General features: G+C 45.8%; 1 protein-coding gene across 7 annotated transcripts in view; it reads right to left on the reverse strand.

Moving 5' to 3' along the window:
* The window catches only part of CACNA1E (calcium voltage-gated channel subunit alpha1 E), a 3100882-nt gene that overhangs the window by 531891 nt on the left and 2547990 nt on the right, over positions 1 to 21001 (reverse strand). For all 7 annotated transcript variants that reach the window (XM_069641436.1, XM_069641438.1, XM_069641434.1 and 4 more), the window contains 2 exons: positions 15172 to 15231; positions 11980 to 12086 (listed from right to left, as the gene is read on the reverse strand). In XM_069641436.1, coding sequence (XP_069497537.1) covers positions 11980 to 12086; positions 15172 to 15231 — 167 coding nt within the window. The remainder of the gene's footprint in view (positions 1 to 11979; positions 12087 to 15171; positions 15232 to 21001) is intronic.

A 21001-nucleotide genomic window follows, 5' to 3' on the forward strand; every position in this document is an offset into this window, starting at 1 on the left:
GTCAAATCACTGGGATTCGAGAATATGAGGTGGCGAGTGGGAGAACTGAATGTACCCATTCATTTGCATGTTTGTGAGTGATAGGTTGCTATTTTGCCTCCTAAAATGATTGAAAAATTAGGAGTTTCCTTCCCAAATAGGGAGGGTTGGCATACAGTGTATGCTTTCATTCAATTAACAACATGAGTAGCATACACTACATCAGAATGCATGCATTAGTGAAGGTCAGGTATTCCAAAGGCCCCAGCACATTAATGTTGCCAGCATTTGTCAGCGCGCCTGATTATTGGTTCGGACATTCCTAATTACCCACCAGTCACAAATGTAGACATTATGGGCCAGATAATGAGACATAATGCTAGTTAACAAAGTAAAGAAAGTGTGCTTCTTGAATGCAACATTAAAAGAAATCCACTGGTCATATTATTCACAAAGGCGAAGTTTGCTTTCGGAGGGCTGAGTGGGCAAACAAATGATACACAGTACAGCCCCCTACAGTGCTTTAAGTGGGCCGGGGCTAGCCGGGGTCAAATCCTGCCAGTTTCTGAGATGGGCTCCAAAGCCGGGGCTCTGCAGGGCTCACCGTGACTAGCCCCAGCCACGCGGACCTCTCAGGCAGCCGTTCACCCGAGCACTGCACAGTTAGTTGGCTGCCAGCAGGTGTCAGCATTTTGGACTAGAAAAAAGAAAAGGCATTCCCTTTTCTTTTTTCTAATCTGAAATGCTGATATCTGAAGACAGCGTGTAAACAAGCAGTGCTTCGGCTAAACCTGCTGCGTGATGTCTCTGTATTCAGAAACAGGAGGAGGGCTGCGTTGGCCAGCCTCTCCTTTTGTTTCTGTGTAAGGAGCTAACATGCAAGGGCTGGAGGGGCTCTTGTTGGGAGGCGTGGCCTTAGCACGTATACTTAGGCCACGCCATATAACAAGAGCCCCACCTCAATGTATCACCCCACTTAAAACACTGGCCCCCTAGCCTGCATACACTGGTATCAGGAGCATGCTTCTGGCACTAAAGGATGGCAGGCTCGTGGATAGTGCAAGCAGGTTTCACAGTGATCGTCCCTTAAAAGGGTTGTATACGAATTGTTAGTTTTACAATTGTTTGAATTACAATTGACCTTTTCACAATTGACTGAATTGTGAAGGTCAATTGTAACATATGTACAGGGGAAACCCCCCACAACCCCCCACCCAATGCAAACCCCCCCAAAACCCCACACATATATATATATATATCGAACAATTGTAAACGAACAATTTGGGTAATACCCTTAAAAGGTTTATCAATGTGAAATGTGTTTTAAAAAACAGGAAGAGCATTTCGATCCATGTTTGGGGAATAGTAAGGCAAGTGTAACAGCAGCCGTTCCTACCAGTCCTGCCCTTCGGTGCATCGGATTGTTTCTATTGTCAACATGCGCAGAAGAATGCTTGTTTACATGCGCAGAGGAATGCTTGTTTACATGCGCAGAGGAATGCTTGTTTTTCTTGCATTTTAAATTGAATTTGCGATGCATTTTCAAATATGCACCTTGATTTGCAGAACATCTCAGCGGCTGAAAATGGGATTTCGTAAAGGCACGTTTAGGTGTCCTTTGGGAATTTTGGACAACTCCTCTGGGTGTAAATAAAGCTTTCAGAAACGAGCCCCATACGTCAGTTCAGGGTCAGACATGCCATGTGCGCCCCATTCACACACTGAGCCGAGTGCGTATATTACCTATATATTGCTATTCAGTAGTTTTCCAGCAGATGTCAGTGTAGGACCAGGCATTTAAAGGAGCCTATCTCAGAATGCCTGTTAGGCAGAATCATATGCAGTACATTTTGGGAACACCACACACAATTAAGACTACAAGTGACAGTACAAATTCACCTTTGGTACAAGCCTGTACTACACAGTAAAGTGGTAGCGATGGCTGAGCAGCCAGACTTATCTCAAGAGCAAGTGAGCAGCATCAAATAGTTACACAAAGGACAGCAAGTTACTATGGTTCAAGCAAACACTGACTGAAGGTTTCTGAGTAAAAGAATATACATTTATTTACACATCATTTATAAAAAAATTCACTAAAGTAAAGCAGCAGAAAATCACACTCTTAATACACTACACCACACCCAATAGATTCTGGACAAGTTAAGCTCAAAATAAAGTGTGAGCAAAATGGAACTCCAGCAATTTAAAAGGGAGGGAAAGACAATTCACAAATAAGCTGCACCAACAAGTAAGTAAGCAGGGCAATCTAGAAAAGGCTACTACGGTGAGGAAATCAAATCAAGAGGCCTGAGCCAAAGTCTATCGACCAGAGTCTTTGCAGAGGATCACACAGTTCAGATTAGTTTGCGGTTAAGTCTTTGCCAAGAGTTCGAAACGAAGTGGTCAGAAGAAAAGTTACTTTAAACAATAGAGAAGGACAAGCCCTCGGATTGGCGAAAGATTTCAAACACTTTCACCGCAGAAGGATGCAACGAACAACCGCGTTAACACAGTACCTTGAGAGCAGAATAATGCTGTAGCAGAGTAAAACACGAGAAAGACCTTTAAAAAAGAAATGGCGAATAAACCCAGCCGGAACCGAAATAAAATAAAAGGGGTCCAGCGGGTTTAAAGTTTGAGGCTAATAACTTAGCAGTACCAGGGCTATTTTCCTAGTCCCCGGTAGGGAAAGAATTATAGATACCACTGCCACCAGCCAAATCTTAAAGAAAGGGGATCAAAATAATGTTCCATGAGAGACAGACAAAAAGGGATAACTATTAACCCTTTCCAGTACTCTATGGAAGATAGTTTGTACTGGGTCTGTGAATTAAAAAAGACTAATAAAGTCAATGGCAACTTTACATGTTCTGGGAGACAGTAGTCAGTCCCAGAAAATGGAGTTCAGAATGGGAAGTCTGAAAAAGACAACCCTGTGTCTTGGCACTAAAGGTGCTGTGTGACACACAGTAAAAAGATTATGCCTATGGAGTAGGTGAGGCTCCACAGTCCATGAACACATAAAAATGTACAGCACATAGCCAAAAACACATGTAAGAGTGGGAAAAAACGGTTCACACTCTTACCAGGTGAGAAAATAAATCCTAGAAATCCAGCAAAGCTGTTGAGGGACTCAGTAGTTAAGGGAAATTAGCCATTCTGGAGAATTCTCCCTAACAATGCCACATTCCCTGCGACCCGGAAGTTCATATCCACAGCATCAGCTTCAGCACGGTATCATCAGACCTTCTTTTGCCACTAATTTATAGAGAGACACATCTTTAGCGATATATGCCAGTGCATCAGTAGACACTTTGTCGGACCAGCCAGCTCAGTGTTCACAGTTTTATACCACCAGAAACTTCCCTTTGGACCAAGTTCATTAATATTCATGGCTGCAGCCAAAAGGTGTCAGTGCAGATGAGAAATATCATAAGTTCCAACCATGAGAGTAGAAGGCTTCCAAATGTATATGGTCATAATTAGATGGGATGTGAATTAAGCATCCTTATCCGGGGTCAAGGAAAATTGAGGAAAAGGCCCTGGAGCAGGAACGGGTGATACAGTTGGTGGGGCAAGATGTTAAGGAGCCGTGTCAACTGCCCACCCGTCCATAGCCAGTGATTGCCAGTGAATGGTCACACATTCCCTAAACATTGGCTCATTAACGTCAAACAAACAGCCCGCATGCGATCAGTTCTCAGAGGTTCAAATGCACTCACACCAATCCCCAGCCCCCAACCCCCCTTCGCTACTTACCTGTTCGCTCGCCGCCTGGTTGACTGCAGCCCTGGCGTCAGATCCGTCCCTCAAACGCGAACCGGGGACACCCCCGTAACACCCACTCCACATGTCCGGTTGTGTTAGCCAATTTGTAAATTTGTATTCAGTCAAATGGTACAGGCCAAATTCCGTCAAATGTACCATTCGGGCAAAAAAAACCCAACAAATTTACTAATACCTGATAACGTAGGATGGGATATTCCATTGGCCCCAGCTCATGAGCATCAAAATCTTTTTCTAGCATGTGCAAACTCATTGTTGCGTATTACATGGACACCAGCTCATTAGTTCTCACTAATGTAAGTAGCCCAGGCAACGGTCGTGAAGAGGTTTCATTAGCCCCAGCCCATTCTTATTTGTCAATTGAGTCAGGGGTTGTCACGATAGGATTCAATCTTATAGTATTACGCAGCATGCGCCAGAGAGAGCACTTTCTCAGTACACAAATACATACATAACAGCTCCCACAAGCACACAGACTTCCTGGGCAACATCCGCCCCCTGAACACCAGAATGAAAATCTGCAATATTTACCCAAGAACATTGCTGGGGACAGTCCAAGGAGTGCATCAAAGGAGTAAGCAGAGAGGAAGAAAATACAAGATAATACATAAGGAAAGAGCAAGTCCTGAAAAGGGAGAAATATTTCATAAAGACACATGAAAGAAAGCAACAAAATAAGGTGAGAGCGAGAGAGCAGTGAGAGAGAATGAGATGCACACGGGAAAGACAAATCGGGGCTGCACGCTAAAATGTCTCTTCGTGGGATATCTTTCCTTTGATGCTATGAAAGCCCCTGTAATTGAATGATGGTTTTGCACAGGATTGATCCACGTTCCAATCTTGTGGGTTCAAAGCTCGCATTTGTTATGTTAGATTAAGAACTTTAGATCGGAAAGATTGTAACAATTGCTGACGGCTTTGACAAGAGATGAATTATTATGATCATTCTAATAAACAGGTGTCATTTTGCATAATAAAAAAGGAAGACAGTGTTAGATAAACCCCCCCCTGCATGGGTTAGGGACATTTTGGGGTGAGCTGGTGCCTTTGGGTTTTGTTTGCTCTGCTTGTGGGTGTTCTAGAGTTTCTGGGGTCCCCACTCACCACTTGTAGGCATGCCAAGTTTTAGAAGTGCGACTATGTGGGTGGGGGGCTTCCTTGGATATCGGGACAGAGTGCGTTTTGGTGGTAAATGACAACTCCCAATGGCACTCTGAGGTTTGGGGATCTGGGAGTTGCTGCTTTGTCGTTTGGGGGCCTAGCAGATTTTGAATAGCCCAGTGTGTATCCATCAGTGCCCATTTTCGCATTTTCATGGCCTCAGGATCAAGAGGCCTTTGCTGGCCTGTCTCTACAGTGATTTCGTTTTCAGTATTCCCGGATTCTGCCGGCATCAGATCCAGTAGTACATACAGTACACTCCCGCTGGCAGGCTCAGAAACAGGCCACATCGCTCTTGGGTTGGAGACGGATCTTCCCAATGTCTATCCCGAAAGGCCTTGCATAGGCTATCATTCCATATTCAGTTCAAAGCTAGTCCTGCTCTGTACGATTACATGTCCTGAGAGAAATATCAACGAGTACATTATTAGGAGAATGGATGATGATAGAATAAATTAATGGGACAGGCAGATTATTGCACAGGAGAATTCATCGAATTCAATTTCAACTAATTCCCTTAATCAAATTTCGCTTCAAATATATGTAGGGGCGGATAAGGGTAATAATTAAGGTGGCGGCGTAAAAGGGGGGCTGTGCAGGGTCCCCTAGCATATATTTGCAGCAAAATGGCAAAACAAAAAAAAGTGTTGACATTGCATTCGACAAATTCTCCTCACCCAAATCCCATAGAACGAAATGAATGACCTGATGGATGATAGTTGAGTAAGTGAACCGATGCTCGGGACGCACATGGGCTGGTGCTTGATGAGGACAATACATGAATGGGAGAACTCAGTCGGCTAACTGGTGATAGAACAATAGACACAGGAATGGTTATTCAGTGATAATACAGCCTTTCCAATGGGGTACTGGGTGGTAGATTTAGCGTTCTTCCTCCTGCCCAGTAATAGCCCGGTGGGTTCATAGGGCTTGCAGGAGCAGTGCAGGGGTGTGCATGTGCAGGAGTAGGAGTGTAAATATGGCATGTGTGAACTGGGGACAGAGTAGTTCAGTCTTTGTTCGTTGTTTTTGTTGTGGCAGAAAGGTTAATAGTATAGGAAAATGGTGCATTTCTAACTGAGGTCGCAGTAGAAGATTCTGGTGAAGATGGCTTGAATCTAATTAATACTTACCTCGACATGTCCCATTGAAACACAAGCAGACCAGAACATAAGAATTGCCATGTGATGGAATGGATGACGAAAAGAATGATAATAGTAAAGGGTTGTAGAATGCTGTCTGTTTATGAAAAAATGTTATGAAGCAGGAACCTTGAAACATACATTTGACCTCAGGAAAATTCTAAAATTGATCTTCTAAAGCACCTTCTTATTTTGTTTACTGGTGAGAAAATAGGCTAGCTATGCTCTCTCCTATGGTTGCACCGGGAGGGCGGCTATTTAACAGAGACACATGGTATTATGCAGCCAGTGGACAAAATGAGTGGGAGATGCAGGAGCAGAAATTGCTGACAGAAGATGGAAAAGAGCACCCCCAACTACTTCAGCAATAAAGCAGCTCTGTACACAGTTTGCTTGCATTGCACTTCTCATCTGCAAATGAGTGTAGTGGGAGGAGTCTGCCCGGGCCTTGCCAAGCGGGAGTAGCAGAGTCAAAAACCCGGCAGCCAAGGTAGCTCCAGAGCTGAAATGGACCAGTGCCTTTGTAGACAATATTGCATCGGCGTGCGCCCTGGGTTTGCTGGGCTTGACTGGATGAGGCTTGTACTTCCGTGCTGGACCCTTGGTTTGCATGGTGTGGCGGTTTGCATGGTGTGGCAGAAAACGTATGTTGAAAACAAGGAAACGTTAACGTTGCAATGTAACGGGCGGTGAGGCGAGGTTTCATCGCAGGGGATTCAGCCAAATCCGCTGCATTTTGTTGAGGGAATTTGGCCGCAAATATATGTGGGGGGTGTGGGGGTGCGTAAGGGTAATAATTAAGTTGGGGATACAAGGGGGGAGCTGCAGGGGGATCTCCCCCCCGCATATATTTGCGGCCAAATGGCTTAAAAGAAACAAAATGAGATGGATTTAGATTCGACCAAATCTCCTCGATGAAATCACATAGAACCACCGGAAGTTAACAGTAGAAAATAAGTAAAATGGTGAAATTACTATATTACTTAAGAGTAGGCCAGCACCGGTACGGTTAGTGAGAGGAATTCATCTTGAAATAATGAAGGCTTGCCTTGCCTGCAAGATGATGCAGGTTTGGCAAGCCTTGTGAGAATATGCATTTGCATACTAAAGCTACGGTTTGCCCTTTTCTGATGTACTGCCCTTTGCCGGCTCCTCTGCTTCAAACCGAAACTAGATAAGGGGTGCAAATTCATTACAATGAGCACGCAGCTGCAGGATAACATGTAGGATGGCCAGGAAGCGTCCAGAGAAAGCTTCGCATTTAGTGCATGTTTTGGAAGTTTCTCTAAGATAAGTAGAAGTCCCTGAGGTACCTCCTGAACATAAAGTCATGGAGGAAAGTTCAGAAACTCCCTATGGGGGTGCCAGCTGCGGACCTCAGGTATGGACTGGGTTAGCCCTCTATCCAGGTACGTGATAAACGTGACAACGCTATTAAAAATAGTGTTAGCCAAAGAAAGCACAATATGGTGGGAACTGAAACTGCTAATGGACTATAAGAAGTGTGTGCCTTTTACCAGATGGGTGGCAAGTTCCTATGAAATTATGGCGGTATACAATGTAACCGTAGAGCAGATATATGCTTTTCCACATAAAGCAAATAAGAGGCTGTGGGACCAGGATTGGATATATACTATTCAAGAAGTTCGCAAACACTACGTACATGCGGGAGTTCTGATTGATGAAAGAGCATTGGGCGCTATACCCCACTACCTGATCCAATATTTAGAGCTGTATGCATTGAATTTTAAATTGTAGAAGTGTGAACTTTGTATTGGGACGTTTTATATAGTGGTGGGATTTTGTAACTTCCGTACAAAAAAGAAGGTGGGTGAGGCGCGCACTCCCGGTCCTGGTCAATTGAACCTGTTGCAAAAAATAAGTAGCTGGGTCACATCCCAAAATGGACAAATATTCACAGGGTTAGATCCCTTCTGCTGCAAATCAGGTACTCAGTATTAACAGGGTTAGATCCCTTGCTGCAAATCAGGTACTCAGTAATAACAGGGTTAGATCCCTCAGCTGCAGTTCTGTGGTCTGTAGTTGTTCTCCTCCTAGCGCTTTCTTATCTCAAATAATCATTCTGGTAGCTGTAGTGAAAACGTTTTTTTCTGTTCAGGTGACCAGCATTGAACCTTATTTTTTGCAACAGGTTCAATTGACCAGGACCGGGAGTGCGCGCCTCACCCACCTTCTTTTTTGTACTGAATGCTATGGGAGTCCCGGGCTACAGAGGCAGCGCCACGGGGTGACTGTGCCCCACTTTGGAGAATCATAAAGATGGTTCTCTCCCCTCCCCCAAATTTGGGAAGGACTTGTGCTTTGGAGGGGTGTCGGTTGCTGGTCACCTGAACAGAAAAAAACGTTTTCACTACAGCTACCAGAATCCTTTGAGTCTAATTAGACACACCTGCTCAACAGCCTCCCTGATGATTATTTGAGATAAGAAAGCGCTAGGAGGAGAACAACTACAGACCACAGAACTGCAGCTGAGGGCTCTAACCCTGTTATTACTGAGTACCTGATTTGCAGCAAGGGATATAACCCTGTTAATACTGAGTACCTGATTTGCAGCAGAAGGGATCTAACCCTGTGAATATTTGTCCATTTTGGGATGTGACCCAGCTACTTGTTTTTTGCAACAGGTTCAATTGACCAGGACCGGGAGTGCGCGCCTCACCCACCTTCTTTTTTGTACTGAATGCTATGGGAGTCCCGGGCTCCAGAGGCAGCGCCACGGGGTGACTGTGCCCCACTTTGGAGAATCATAAAGATGGTTCTCTCCCCTCCCCCAAATTTGGGAAGGACTTGTGCTTTGGAGGGGTGTCGGTTGCTGGTCACCTGAACAGAAAAAAACGTTTTCACTACAGCTACCAGAATCCTTTGAGTCTAATTAGACACACCTGCTCAACAGCCTCCCTGATGATTATTTGAGATAAGAAAGCGCTAGGAGGAGAACAACTACAGACCACAGAACTGCAGCTAAGGGATCTAACCCTGTTATTACTGAGTACCTGATTTGCAGCAAGGGATCTAACCCTGTTAATACTGAGTACCTGATTTGCAGCAGAAGGGATCTAACCCTGTGAATATTTGTCCATTTTGGGATGTGACCCAGCTACTTATTTTTTGCAACAGGTTCAATTGACCAGGACCGGGAGTGCGCGCCTCACCCACCTTCTTTTTTGTACTGAATGCTATGGGAGTCCCGGGCTCCAGAGGCAGCGCCACGGGGTGACTGTGCCCCACTTTGGAGAATCATAAAGATGGTTCTCTCCCCTCCCCCAAATTTGGGAAGGACTTGTGCTTTGGAGGGGTGTCGGTTGCTGGTCACCTGAACAGAAAAAAACGTTTTCACTACAGCTACCAGAATCCTTTGAGTCTAATTAGACACACCTGCTCAACAGCCTCCCTGATGATTATTTGAGATAAGAAAGCGCTAGGAGGAGAACAACTACAGACCACAGAACTGCAGCTGAGGGATCTAACCCTGTTATTACTGAGTACCTGATTTGCAGCAAGGGATCTAACCCTGTTAATACTGAGTACCTGATTTGCAGCAGAAGGGATCTAACCCTGTGAATATTTGTCCATTTTGGGATGTGACCCAGCTACTTGTTTTTTGCAACAGGTTCAATTGACCAGGACCGGGAGTGCGCGCCTCACCCACCTTCTTTTTTGTACTGAATGCTATGGGAGTCCCGGGCTCCAGAGGCAGCGCCACGGGGTGACTGTGCCCCACTTTGGAGAATCATAAAGATGGTTCTCTCCCCTCCCCCAAATTTGGGAAGGACTTGTGCTTTGGAGGGGTGTCGGTTGCTGGTCACCTGAACAGAAAAAAACGTTTTCACTACAGCTACCAGAATCCTTTGAGTCTAATTAGACACACCTGCTCAACAGCCTCCCTGTTGATTATTTGAGATAAGAAAGCGCTAGGAGGAGAACAACTACAGACCACAGAACTGCAGCTGAGGGATCTAACCCTGTTATTACTGAGTACCTGATTTGCAGCAAGGGATCTAACCCTGTTAATACTGAGTACCTGATTTGCAGCAGAAGGGATCTAACCCTGTGAATATTTGTCCATTTTGGGATGTGACCCAGCTACTTATTTTTTGCAACAGGTTCAATTGACCAGGACCGGGAGTGCGCGCCTCACCCACCTTCTTTTTTGGATTTTGTAACTTATTTGCACCAATAACAAGAAAAGAAAGTCATTAGTTAAGAATTCAGTATAGCACGCCTGGGTTTCCATATACCAAGAAGCGTATAAAAACCAAGGCGCTGAGTGGAAGGGCACACAGAATGAATTTGTTTGAGATGTCCTGTAGTTTTTAGTACGCACCCAAGTCATCAATATTTATTTCCTTGCTGCTATAAAAGATCTATCAAACCTACCTCATCTATAATTGGATTTTCAGTCTTGTTTTCCTTTACAGTGGCATTGTATGGTTTAATATGTGGGCTGCTGGAACCTGTCAATGATGGGATCTGTTGCAGAGAGACTGCCCTGGAATCCACTCTCTTTGCTGAGCAGAAGCTGCCTTTGCCAGAAGGTTTGGATTAGAGTGTGAGAAGCACTGAATCAACGAGGTCAGATGAATGGGCATCCAGTAAGTAAGGACTGTGGAGTATGTCAGGTGCGAGAAGAGATTGTGAGAAGCTTGGAGTTCGCATGATAAGCAGGAACTGTGTGTATGTGTGTGTGAGTGTGTGTGTGTGTGTAAGATTCAGTGGCCCTCATTAGGACCCTGGGGTTAAGGGGTTAACGGCGCCGTAAAAGGTGTCGGCGCAGTTAAACCCTTAACGCCTTACTACGAGGTCCCTTTGCGGGACCCGACCTTAACGGCTGCTCTAGACTAGCTGTTAAAGTAGGGGCCCGCAAAGGGACTCTCGAGGTAAGTACGGTACCGCAATTTGCGGTACCGTACTTACCGCCTTCCCCATTCCCATTATGCCCTATGGGGCAAAAATGGAAATGGGGAAGGGCCATGGTGGCATGGGGAATTACCGCCCCGCCAACCTTGGAATGGGGTGGTAATTCCCCATTCCGCCATGGCGGACTCCAGCATCAGCCATGGTGCTAATAGCACCATGGTTTTCCGCCGGAGTCCTAATGTGGGCCAGTGTGTGTAAGTGGGTGTTTGCATGTGCGCTTGTGTGCGCATAAGAGAAAGAAAAAAGAACAGCAGAGGTGTTATGACCTGTCAGAGCAGCAAGATTGTGCATAATAAGCCAGGGTGAGTGAGGAGCATGGACACTGTGTTCGAGTGTGAAGAACAAGAACATTGTGCGACGAGAAGGAATAGTATATGTGTGTGTTTGTTGCAGGAATGCTCTGCCGGGGCCGAAGGTACAATGAAAGCAATTGAGCTGCACAAGGCTGTATATCAAAGACAAGGCGCTTGTGTGGGTGGTCTATCGGCACTGCAGTATCATCGTCAAATGGTATTGTACCAATGAGAGGGGACAACAGCGGAGCCTGCATTTGCCCAACATGGCTCTCTTACCCTGCTGCTAAAATCCATCAATAGTATGCTATGTTATATTAAGGTCAATTGTAGAGCGCTCGTACATCATTGAGGAGGTTCCTTGGTGCTAAGTGTCTGCAAGGCATGAAAGGGGAGAGGAGGTGGTTATGTGAGCTGGGAGAAGAGCCAGGTTTTGAGATGACGGCAGAAAGAGAGGTGGCAAGAAATAGAGCAGAGAGCAGTAGCTTGTTCCAAGCGAAGGCAGCAAGAAATGAGAAAGAGTGGCTGCCTTAGGGGCAGAGACGGAAGTAGATTGGGTTTTGTCAGTGACCCAGTGTGATGCAGAGAGCAATGTAGAAAACTCATCGGGATGTCGGGGCCGGGACAGTAACAAATGGAAGGCACGAGTGCAGTGGATGGTGAAGAGAAAGACCACTTACGCCAGAGCAAAGGCCACCAGGGCCCCGACCACCACGACAAAGTCCAGAAGATTCCACAGGTCACGGAAATAGGACCCTTCATGCAGGACCAGGCCTTGGTCAATCATCTGTAAAGGAGAGACAAAAATAAATGAGCCAGGAGAGGTAGACTTTTCTCTTTCTACCACGGCTTCCCCTTGCCCACAGATTCCTCTGTAGTCCATGTGACATTTTTCTCATGCTGTCCCATCTTAATCTCTAGCTGAGGGGTCATTATTGGGATGATCTGGGCATACCTAAAGCAGAACCCTCTCACTCTCTATCAATGGGACACGGCACAGGGGTGGTGACGCTAATGCCCACACATGTTTGTTCCATTTACAATCCAATCTTCTTCTTGGTGACATGCATTTCCTTTACGGATAAAAGACAAACCTACTTAAAAGCACCAATGAGGTATTTATGGCCAGAATCCTTCTGGAAGCTCAACTCAACCACAGCCTTATTCATAAGGTTACTGCAAGGAAGTGAGAGGTATGACCTGACAACTGCTTAAAACAGTTAAGTTCTCACTTCCCTTTTATGAGTCTCACAGAGCATCAAAAGGCCTGTGCTCTATGAGAATGTTTGGTCCCAAACAGATGCTTGCTTCAGAGCACCGCAAACATCTATTAACACTTAATTTATAATATTGGTGAAGTAAAATGTCTAGGGAGCACACATCCGATTATTTTTAGAATGTGGTTGCCCAAGCTGCGAAGATTATCGGGGCCCTTAGGCAGCACTATGTCTCCTGGACAAGTAATGAAAGCTGGTTTAACAGTGTCATTGTTGCCTTGAAACAGGAATGCCTGCATCTGTGAGAAAGGATGGAGGAAAACATTACACAACTTCTGAACAGAGAGATTAATGCTGTTCAATAGAGTCTATGATATGGCCATTTTTGAGCCTTGGAGATTTTTAAATTTAAAATATCACTGTGGCCTTGGAGCACTGTTGTTGGGCAATCATTGTTTGTGAGCATAAGGGGCTGGGTATTTGACTTTTGGGTTCCTTCTGTTATGTTCTGGATCCAGTTGGTGAGCAGTTTACTTTCACTGAGTTAGGCTTCCACAGTAGCACTAGGACTCATTTGCACGACTTGGGTCTGAGCGTGTGTACAATTACTTGCTAGGCCCTTTCGGATACAGAGTGCTCACTGCCTTAGAATCTTCACAACAAGCTGTTGAGTTGCTGTTGCTACTTGTATGGCAAAACATACAACATGTATTTGAACAAAATCTGCTCCAACTAACCTCAACTTCTCTATAATCAAGCGCGATTGCTGGAGACTAGTGAACTGAGTATGTTTAGAACTATCATTGGCCTTCCCTGGTTGTCTCCGGCCTGCTTAGTGCCACATTGCAGACATGCATTGTCCATAAGTCTTTCTGAGGCCTGGGACCGACCTATAGAGAACAATGCCAACCTAATACTGTCCTTCCCGAGCCCTGCGCTCATCTACCTCCAACCTTCTGCGAGTGAGCCGGTTCTCCAAGCAGAGGTTCAGAAGGAGATCTTTATCCTCAGCAGCGGCCTCCCTCTGGAATGGCTTCCCTGCTGCCCTCCGTCTTGAGCCTGATCTCCTTAAGTTCCAGAAACTCCTTAAGACATACATCTTCTCCTCTTCCCTCTTTCTCCCTCCGCTCTGCTAACATCGCTCTCCGCTCTATCCCTCTCTCCCTACTTTTCCACACAGCTCGCTGACTGGCCGCCGGTTGTACCTCAGAGTATCACAGGTCCCTGGCACCCTCGCCACTTCCTCTCGCACTTGCCTCCGGGCCTGCACTTCATCGTTACTGCACTTGGTCAATGACCAATGAGAGGGGCATCTCTCAGCACTTACTCCAGTTTCTGACTGAGTGCACTTGGACTCCCCCTGCACGTCTCCTCCCCCCGACCCCTCTACTGTTCTGTCTGCTCACTTGCACGATTTGAACGTGCCATGCCTTGAAGATCATCTGTCTATCTATCTTTCATGTCTCCCCTCCTTGCATGGTGACGCCTCTATGCTCTAGGAAAAACTGCAGAATCGTCGTCAGACCTATTTGCTGGTATCTACACGGTTCATTGTTTTATGTGCACTTACTCTGCCTGTGCAGAACTGTATTGTTGAGAAATTCAAGGGCTCTGAATGACTGTTGTATTTCCCTTGTTCCCTCCCTCCTTGAGCGCTTTGAAACACTTATCTTGTGTATAGGCGCTTTCCAAATAAACATTACCATACCATACCATGCAGACAGTTATGCTCTATTATATATCTTGCAGAATAGGTTCTACCTCCGTGATGAGTCAGAAACCATAAAACTGTCAATGTGTGAGAATTTCTTGAGAATAGCAGACACTGGTAGCTGGCCATGCTCATCCTGCTCCACCAATCCAAGGCCTCGAACTTTGTGGACTCTCGGGTCATGGTGTAATCCTTAATGCAGGTTCATTCTTTCCATCTGACAGAAGAGAAGAGTTGGCGGTGGTTGGCTTCACCATCAGTCCAGATTAATTGATTACCTCATTGGATATTACAGGACTCACAGGGCCCAAAATCACTTGGTACAAGAAAGAAAAATGACTTCAGGAGTTGTGGCCACGCACATGGAAACATTTCACCTTCTGAAGATCTTCAGACTGCACCGTTACTAGCTGCAGGCGGCTTCCTGCATATTTGTCTTCCGGGAACAAGCTGTTCATGGTTGCCCAGGGAATGTGTTCAATATCAACTATTACCTCACATATTTGTGTGAAATCTTTAATTGAGTTTTTAACTATCTTGTGCGCATGTTCTCTAATCTAAGTTTACCAAAGGGTCCTCTGGGGAGAGCCTTGGATATTTGGCTTCAGGTTTTCACACAGCAGTCACTTCTATGTGGGCTTGTGAGAGTGGGAGTGATACCACGCTTGGAAAGCATATGAAAAGGAGCCTGCCATGCTCTGCGTCAGAGCGGGGACCAGTCATGCCCGAAGAGGGGCTGGCTCAGAGGGGGAGATCCATCACAGAGTCCCCAGATCTGCTCAGGCTCCACACTCCTTTCATGCTCTCCTGCTCTAACCTCGCAGGCCTCCTATGCGCCCTCCCTCTTCCAGGAGGCCATGAATGCACGCCTCTGAGCCCCAGCATCATTCAGTCCCAGCAGGAAGGGCGGCTACCAAGTCACTATTCCATCGTAGGCTCCTTACCTTTATCACCATCTCAAATGTGAACACACCAGTGAAAACGTAATCGAAGTATCGAAGAACCTGCAAAGACCAGAAGGAGAATATTCAGAGTGTACATCACACACACACACACACACACACACGCACACAGGCACGCGCGCGCGCACGCGCGCGCGCTATGCACAGGCTTATTTTAGCTGGTTTGTTATACTATCTAGGGGAGGCAGGGGCGCAATGAAACATACATTTCAAAGGGGGGGGGCTAAGCCTTCAAATGTTGGGCGAGGCATTAACTTCAGAGACTGTGGGAGAGGGGTAAACTTATTTGTCTGGGGGCATCTAACTTCTTTACACATTCTAATGAGACTATTCTAGTGCATCTTCAATGGTCCCAGCAGATAACTGTCTCCTGTAAGTCTGAAAGCGCCCACTTAAGGACTGCTGTGGGAATATGCGGATTCCTGTCCCCTCTATCCAGTCACTCCCCTGGCATGCAAGTACTAACCCCACATCACGATTTCCATTGCCTAAAAACGTATGCATATGAACAGCTAACAGCGAAATGCTTCATGTTAGTAATTGCAGGGCCTTTGTTAACAGCAGGCCCAGGTGCTGTTTAACGTCTGTGTCCTGTTCTGTCCGGCACGGCTCTGGAGCTGAGCCAGGTTGAGCCAACATAGCCCAAAATTCCGGAGGGAGGCTACAGCCCGAGCTGCTCAATGGTGTTGCGCCACTGAGGGCAGGATGTATGTATCTGATTTCAAACATGATTTTATGATGCACTTTGTGTTTTTTTTTACCTTGGACAACAACATTGTCGACCCACAAGTGCACTTTTGGGATACAGTACATCACAAACACGAGCAAGACCATTTAGACAGCACCCAAAGGGATTTCTTTAGTGAGTCAATCGTGATTTGAGAGGGCAAGAGTCTCCCCAGTGTGCAATACTGTGAGTTATAGGCTAAGAAATAATATTTGTTTAGAGAATAGAAGCTAGCAAGAGCTTCAGTGAGACTTACTGCTTATGCATTTCAGGGATCATATTATAAGGTCACTGTCAGTCATTTTGGGGGTTCAACTATAGATTTGAGTTGCTGTTTTGCTGACGCAATGTGTCATGTGAAAAGGTCTTTTTCAAAAACGTGTTTGCGAACAGAATTTCTGAATTTGGTTGTTTTTAAAGCATATTTTTCCTCTTTGGCCTTTGTGTGTGTTGTTGTCAAGGGTGATTCCTCCCTAATACCACCCCTTTCCCCCCTCCTACCCAGGGGTCCAGTACTAAAAATAAAAGTGTGGGGACCCATTAACATAGCAATTGAATGTGGCATCACCAGAAATTAGCACATCAAGGAGCCCTCTGAAAAAAGTGGGGGGACTCCTGAAGAAAGTGGGGGACCCACGTGCACCCTTCCCCGCTGATTTTTCTCTTGACCCCTTTCCCTCTCATGAATGTTTTTTTAGTTTGATATTATTTAGCCATCCCTATTTCCATGGATGTATTTCAAACTCTGCTGTCATATGTTACCGATGCAAGCCGACATTGTCCCTGAATCAAGCAGCGGCTGGACGGAGCTCATCATTCGCCTGTACACTGCCTGTGCACGGGGTCGGGACCTTGCCTGCAGTACTTTCCAAGGCCAGAGATACCCTGCATTCAAACATGTACAAACAGTGGACTCTGCTGCCAGGGGCAAACCGAGTAGGGCATCATACAGCCACATGAGGGGGGCCACAGAGGGAAGTGCATAGTCAGCCCTTTCTGGCACTCCCGTTTTGACCTTACCTTTTTTTTTTTTAAATCTCTTTACCACTTCACTTTTAGCAACTAACGACCCATTGCTGGCATTCCTTGAATCTTCTAGCTGTTTAAACAACCACTCAGCCACACGCGTTTTCTGAGGAGGAAAACCTTTTTGATGGAAGCTTGTCTGTTTTTTGTCTGAAAAGTAGTATTCCTTTGTGGAATGATCTCCGTGCCCACGTGGTTCAGGAGGCACTTGCTTTGTCAATCATGGAAGATCTAGCACGCTTCCAAATACCCTTGGCTAGTTTTCTTACTTTCTGGCAGACCGAGAACTTGGCAGACTGTGTACTCAGGTTTACTCTCGACCCCATCTGTCTGCCCTTCGGAGGTTGAACTGTGGGCATGACACGGCTCCCCACTTTACCCCTTATTTTTAACATCCATATTGGCCCTCTCACGAGCCTTCCTTGACCTTGAGACTTGCATTTTCACTCTGCACAGGATCTGCAATTAGTAATTGCCTGGCTCAGAACTAGTGGTCTCAACCAGAACTACCCCAAAACAGAGTGCCACAAGGCAAGTATCCTGGCGTTGTCAGGAGGGTAGCCAGCACCAGTCCTAAGCATGAGGACGACAAAGGCAAAAGAGAGAGACTCCATCCTAGTCCCCCTCTTGTGCCAGCATGCGTCTTCGCAGGCCCTTATCTCCAGGCTTCCCTCTTGGTGCAGATACTCGTCAGTGTTTTCTCTCACTTTCAGACCCATCCAATCCGAAGCAGAGCAGAGATGAGAAAACCAGGACATCCAGACATACCACGGACACGTCGAAACACCGACCACAGTCGCAGCGCTGCAAAGACCCGAGTACAGCAACCAGCAAATGCACCCAGCTACAACAGGGGAACCCATTGCATGGGGCGGACAGTGGAAACCGTAAATTCCGCACAGGAAAATAACGAGCCCCTAGACCACCAGGCAACACAGGGAACAACGGAGACATTCCCCACACTTATTGAGAGGCTCCCGGGAAGCAGACCTAGAAACATTAACTGCCCCATTAAACTTCCAGTGCCAACATAGTCATTCTGCAACACACTGAGAAAGTGGCAGGGCGTATCCCCATTTTAAAGACTTCCCCTCGCCCATACACCTTCCAGAAGAGGAAGATAGAACACGATTGGCTGCGGAAAGTTGGCTAATCAGGACAGAGAGAGGTACATTTAAGCAGGAGACAGGAAATTGGGAGTGTGGGTTGTAAGGGTGAGGTCAGAGTTGGAGGCAGAGGCAGACCAACAGAGCAGCAGGAGGAAGGAGGAATCGGTGGAGCATGAAAAAGTGAGTCATTGGTTTAGTAAGAGTATTACAGTGTGAGTGTGTGTGTTTGTGTGGCGAGTGTATAGAAAGGATAATGCAGGAAGTGGATGTGAAGCGTATGTCAACAGAGTGAAAGGAGGGTGGTTGGGGAGGAGTAGCGGTTGGAGGAGGGAGCAGTAGAGTGGAGGAGGGAGCAGTAGAGTGGAGGAGGGAGCACTAGAGTGGAGAATGATGCAGTGGAGGAGTGAGCAGTAGAGTGGAGGAGGGAGCAGTAGAGTGGAGAATGATGCAGTGGAGGAGGGAGCAGTAGAGTGGAGGAGGGAGCAGTAGAGTGGAGAATGATGCAGTGGAGGAGGGAGCAGTAGAGTGGGGGAGGAAGCAGCTGTTGCATCAGCGGGAGGAGGCAGGAACCAGGACCAGTGAAACATTGAAGGGGCAAAGAATTGGTGGGAGAAGTAAGAAGAGAAGGGAGGCAGTAAGAGTAGAAGAGGAAAGGTAAGCGTGGACATGAGTGAGCAAGCCTGAATACAACCGAGCAAGTGCAAGACAATTTCCTAACTCCCTCAGAACAATAACAGCTGAATAGAGCAAGTTGTAGAGTGATTCGAATTAATGGATCACGCTTGTGCTTGCTTGGTGATGCTGATGTAATGACCTCCACTTCATAGAACCCCTGAAAAAGGTCATCAAATGTCGCTGGCATTGTTTTTTCATCATTCATTTCCAGGGGCACTGCTTGCAGACCTGATGCCAGAAATAAGCTATGCACGCAAGACTCCTGGGCGTCAGTGACTTCTTGCAGTAGACTTGGTCACATCAATGGGGCTTTTTCCCTCCATTACATCAGTAGACCTCTTCTCCAGGATATGTAGTCCTTCTCCAATCCCCTCTCCCACCCACTGACAAAGACATTCGTGAAACACGGCTTGGCTCCATCTTTGCAGTCCTTCACTGGGCCTCTGGTAGTCGAACTTGGGTCTGAAACTCCTCTGGTGTGGTCTACCATTCTTGCCTGACTGGAACTGCCCCACTCGGCTACACCTCTGAAATGCTGGCAATACCTTACATGTCAGAGTATTCCTCGGACCTGCCTACAGTCTTGTACCATTCAATTCTGTGGAAAAACCTTTGAACTACCTAAAGCCCATTATTAGTAGCTTATACGTTTACTTACCTGTAAATGTGTTCTGCATAAATGTTTACCTATATATATATATATAATATATATACATATATATATATATATATATTATTTTTAATTGTGATATGGTTTCCGAAACCTTACACACATCAAGCTTTCAACATGATCCTCGTTACAACTAAGGAAAAAGCCTATTTCATTCATACAGTATAAACTACCAATTAATCAATCGCACACTCTAAACATTCTTATAATACACATTTGTTTTTTTTTACATAGCAGCTGGTATATTTTCTCAATAACATTTTGTGCATAGTAGCTAGTCTACTTTCTCAATAAAGTGAGCCTGTGCAATGAATCCAACCGATTAAGCAATTACATAGTCTAAAACCCTTCAATAACATTTCCACCTAGCAACTGGTATGGTCCTTAATAAAGTCAGAAACACAGCACCTAAATGTAAGTACTAAGAACACTCATTAGCTCCTGTCCTTACTTTCTCATTGGTGCCTGTGCATTCACGCCTCCAACATACAGACAACATTTTCCAAAAATATATAAAATTGTATTTGTTTCACACTAAATGAATGTATTCAACTTCACAGCTCTCATTACAAGCACACAGAAACGTACGATAGTGTAGGGGTTTCATACTCCTGCTCAGCACAAAAACATTTCCTCAGCTTATTGTTGTGATATTGTACTGGTTTAGATCTGCTGGAGATAATGTACCTACATCAAAACTGTTGCTCCCACAAATGTCTTGTTCAATCACAATCCTACACAGTCTGACTCCTATGGAACCGCTCCAGTCTCACTGTCTCTACTGTGGTTCTCTTGTGAACATCTAAAACCTTATGGTCCATTGATTGTCTTTCTGTACAATGAAGATGCTATTACATGTCGACACATCTGTGCTTCGGCCGATATAATTAGGGGTCTACCATAATTTTACAACTGCCCCTTTATGCAATCGGGCCTTCATCAGGACTAACACGAACACTGCAACCCTTTTTTCATTCTTCTTTTGATGTGTTCTTTTAAAAAAACAATACTCCGTTTCAAGCCGTTTGGGTGTATGCATCAGTACCTTTCACTAAATTCTAACCCTATTCACCAAAGTGATCTGTGAGAAACCAAAGGATATCTCAACCGCTAGGCCTCAGGGACTTGTCATCCAGGTGGCCAGGACACAGTCATCGCTTTTGGATCCAGTTCCTGAGAGTGGACAAGTGCAGGTGGATCGAATGGGTGAGGAGTATTCAGGGAGTGGGGGTGAGGGTGAGATAGCTGATGGTGAGATGCAGTATTCCCCCCTCTTTTGTTCACCTACCCCATACTATTTTTTAGGATCTACTGAAGTTCAAACTCCCCATTTTTTACACAAACATTGGGCGGAGGAAGAGGGTGACTGAAAGCAACCAAACCAACTCTCTCACATTGTACTGGACATGTCCCATTAATCGGGTCAGGTGAAGTCAGGCACTTTACATTAATTGCGTACACCCAATACCAATTAGCTCTACTCACTCGAATAAAAGGCAACACCTAAAGACACACTCTGAGCAAGGTGGACCACGAGAATGAGCAGAACTTCCTGGTCAAAGGCACACCCACTGAAGCAGAGTGATGGATCAAGGGACAAGAGCA

Source organism: Ambystoma mexicanum, chromosome 1q (genome assembly GCF_040938575.1).
Source record: "Ambystoma mexicanum isolate Mex_15411 chromosome 1q, UKY_AmexF1_1, whole genome shotgun sequence".
NCBI lineage: Eukaryota > Metazoa > Chordata > Amphibia > Caudata > Ambystomatidae > Ambystoma > Ambystoma mexicanum.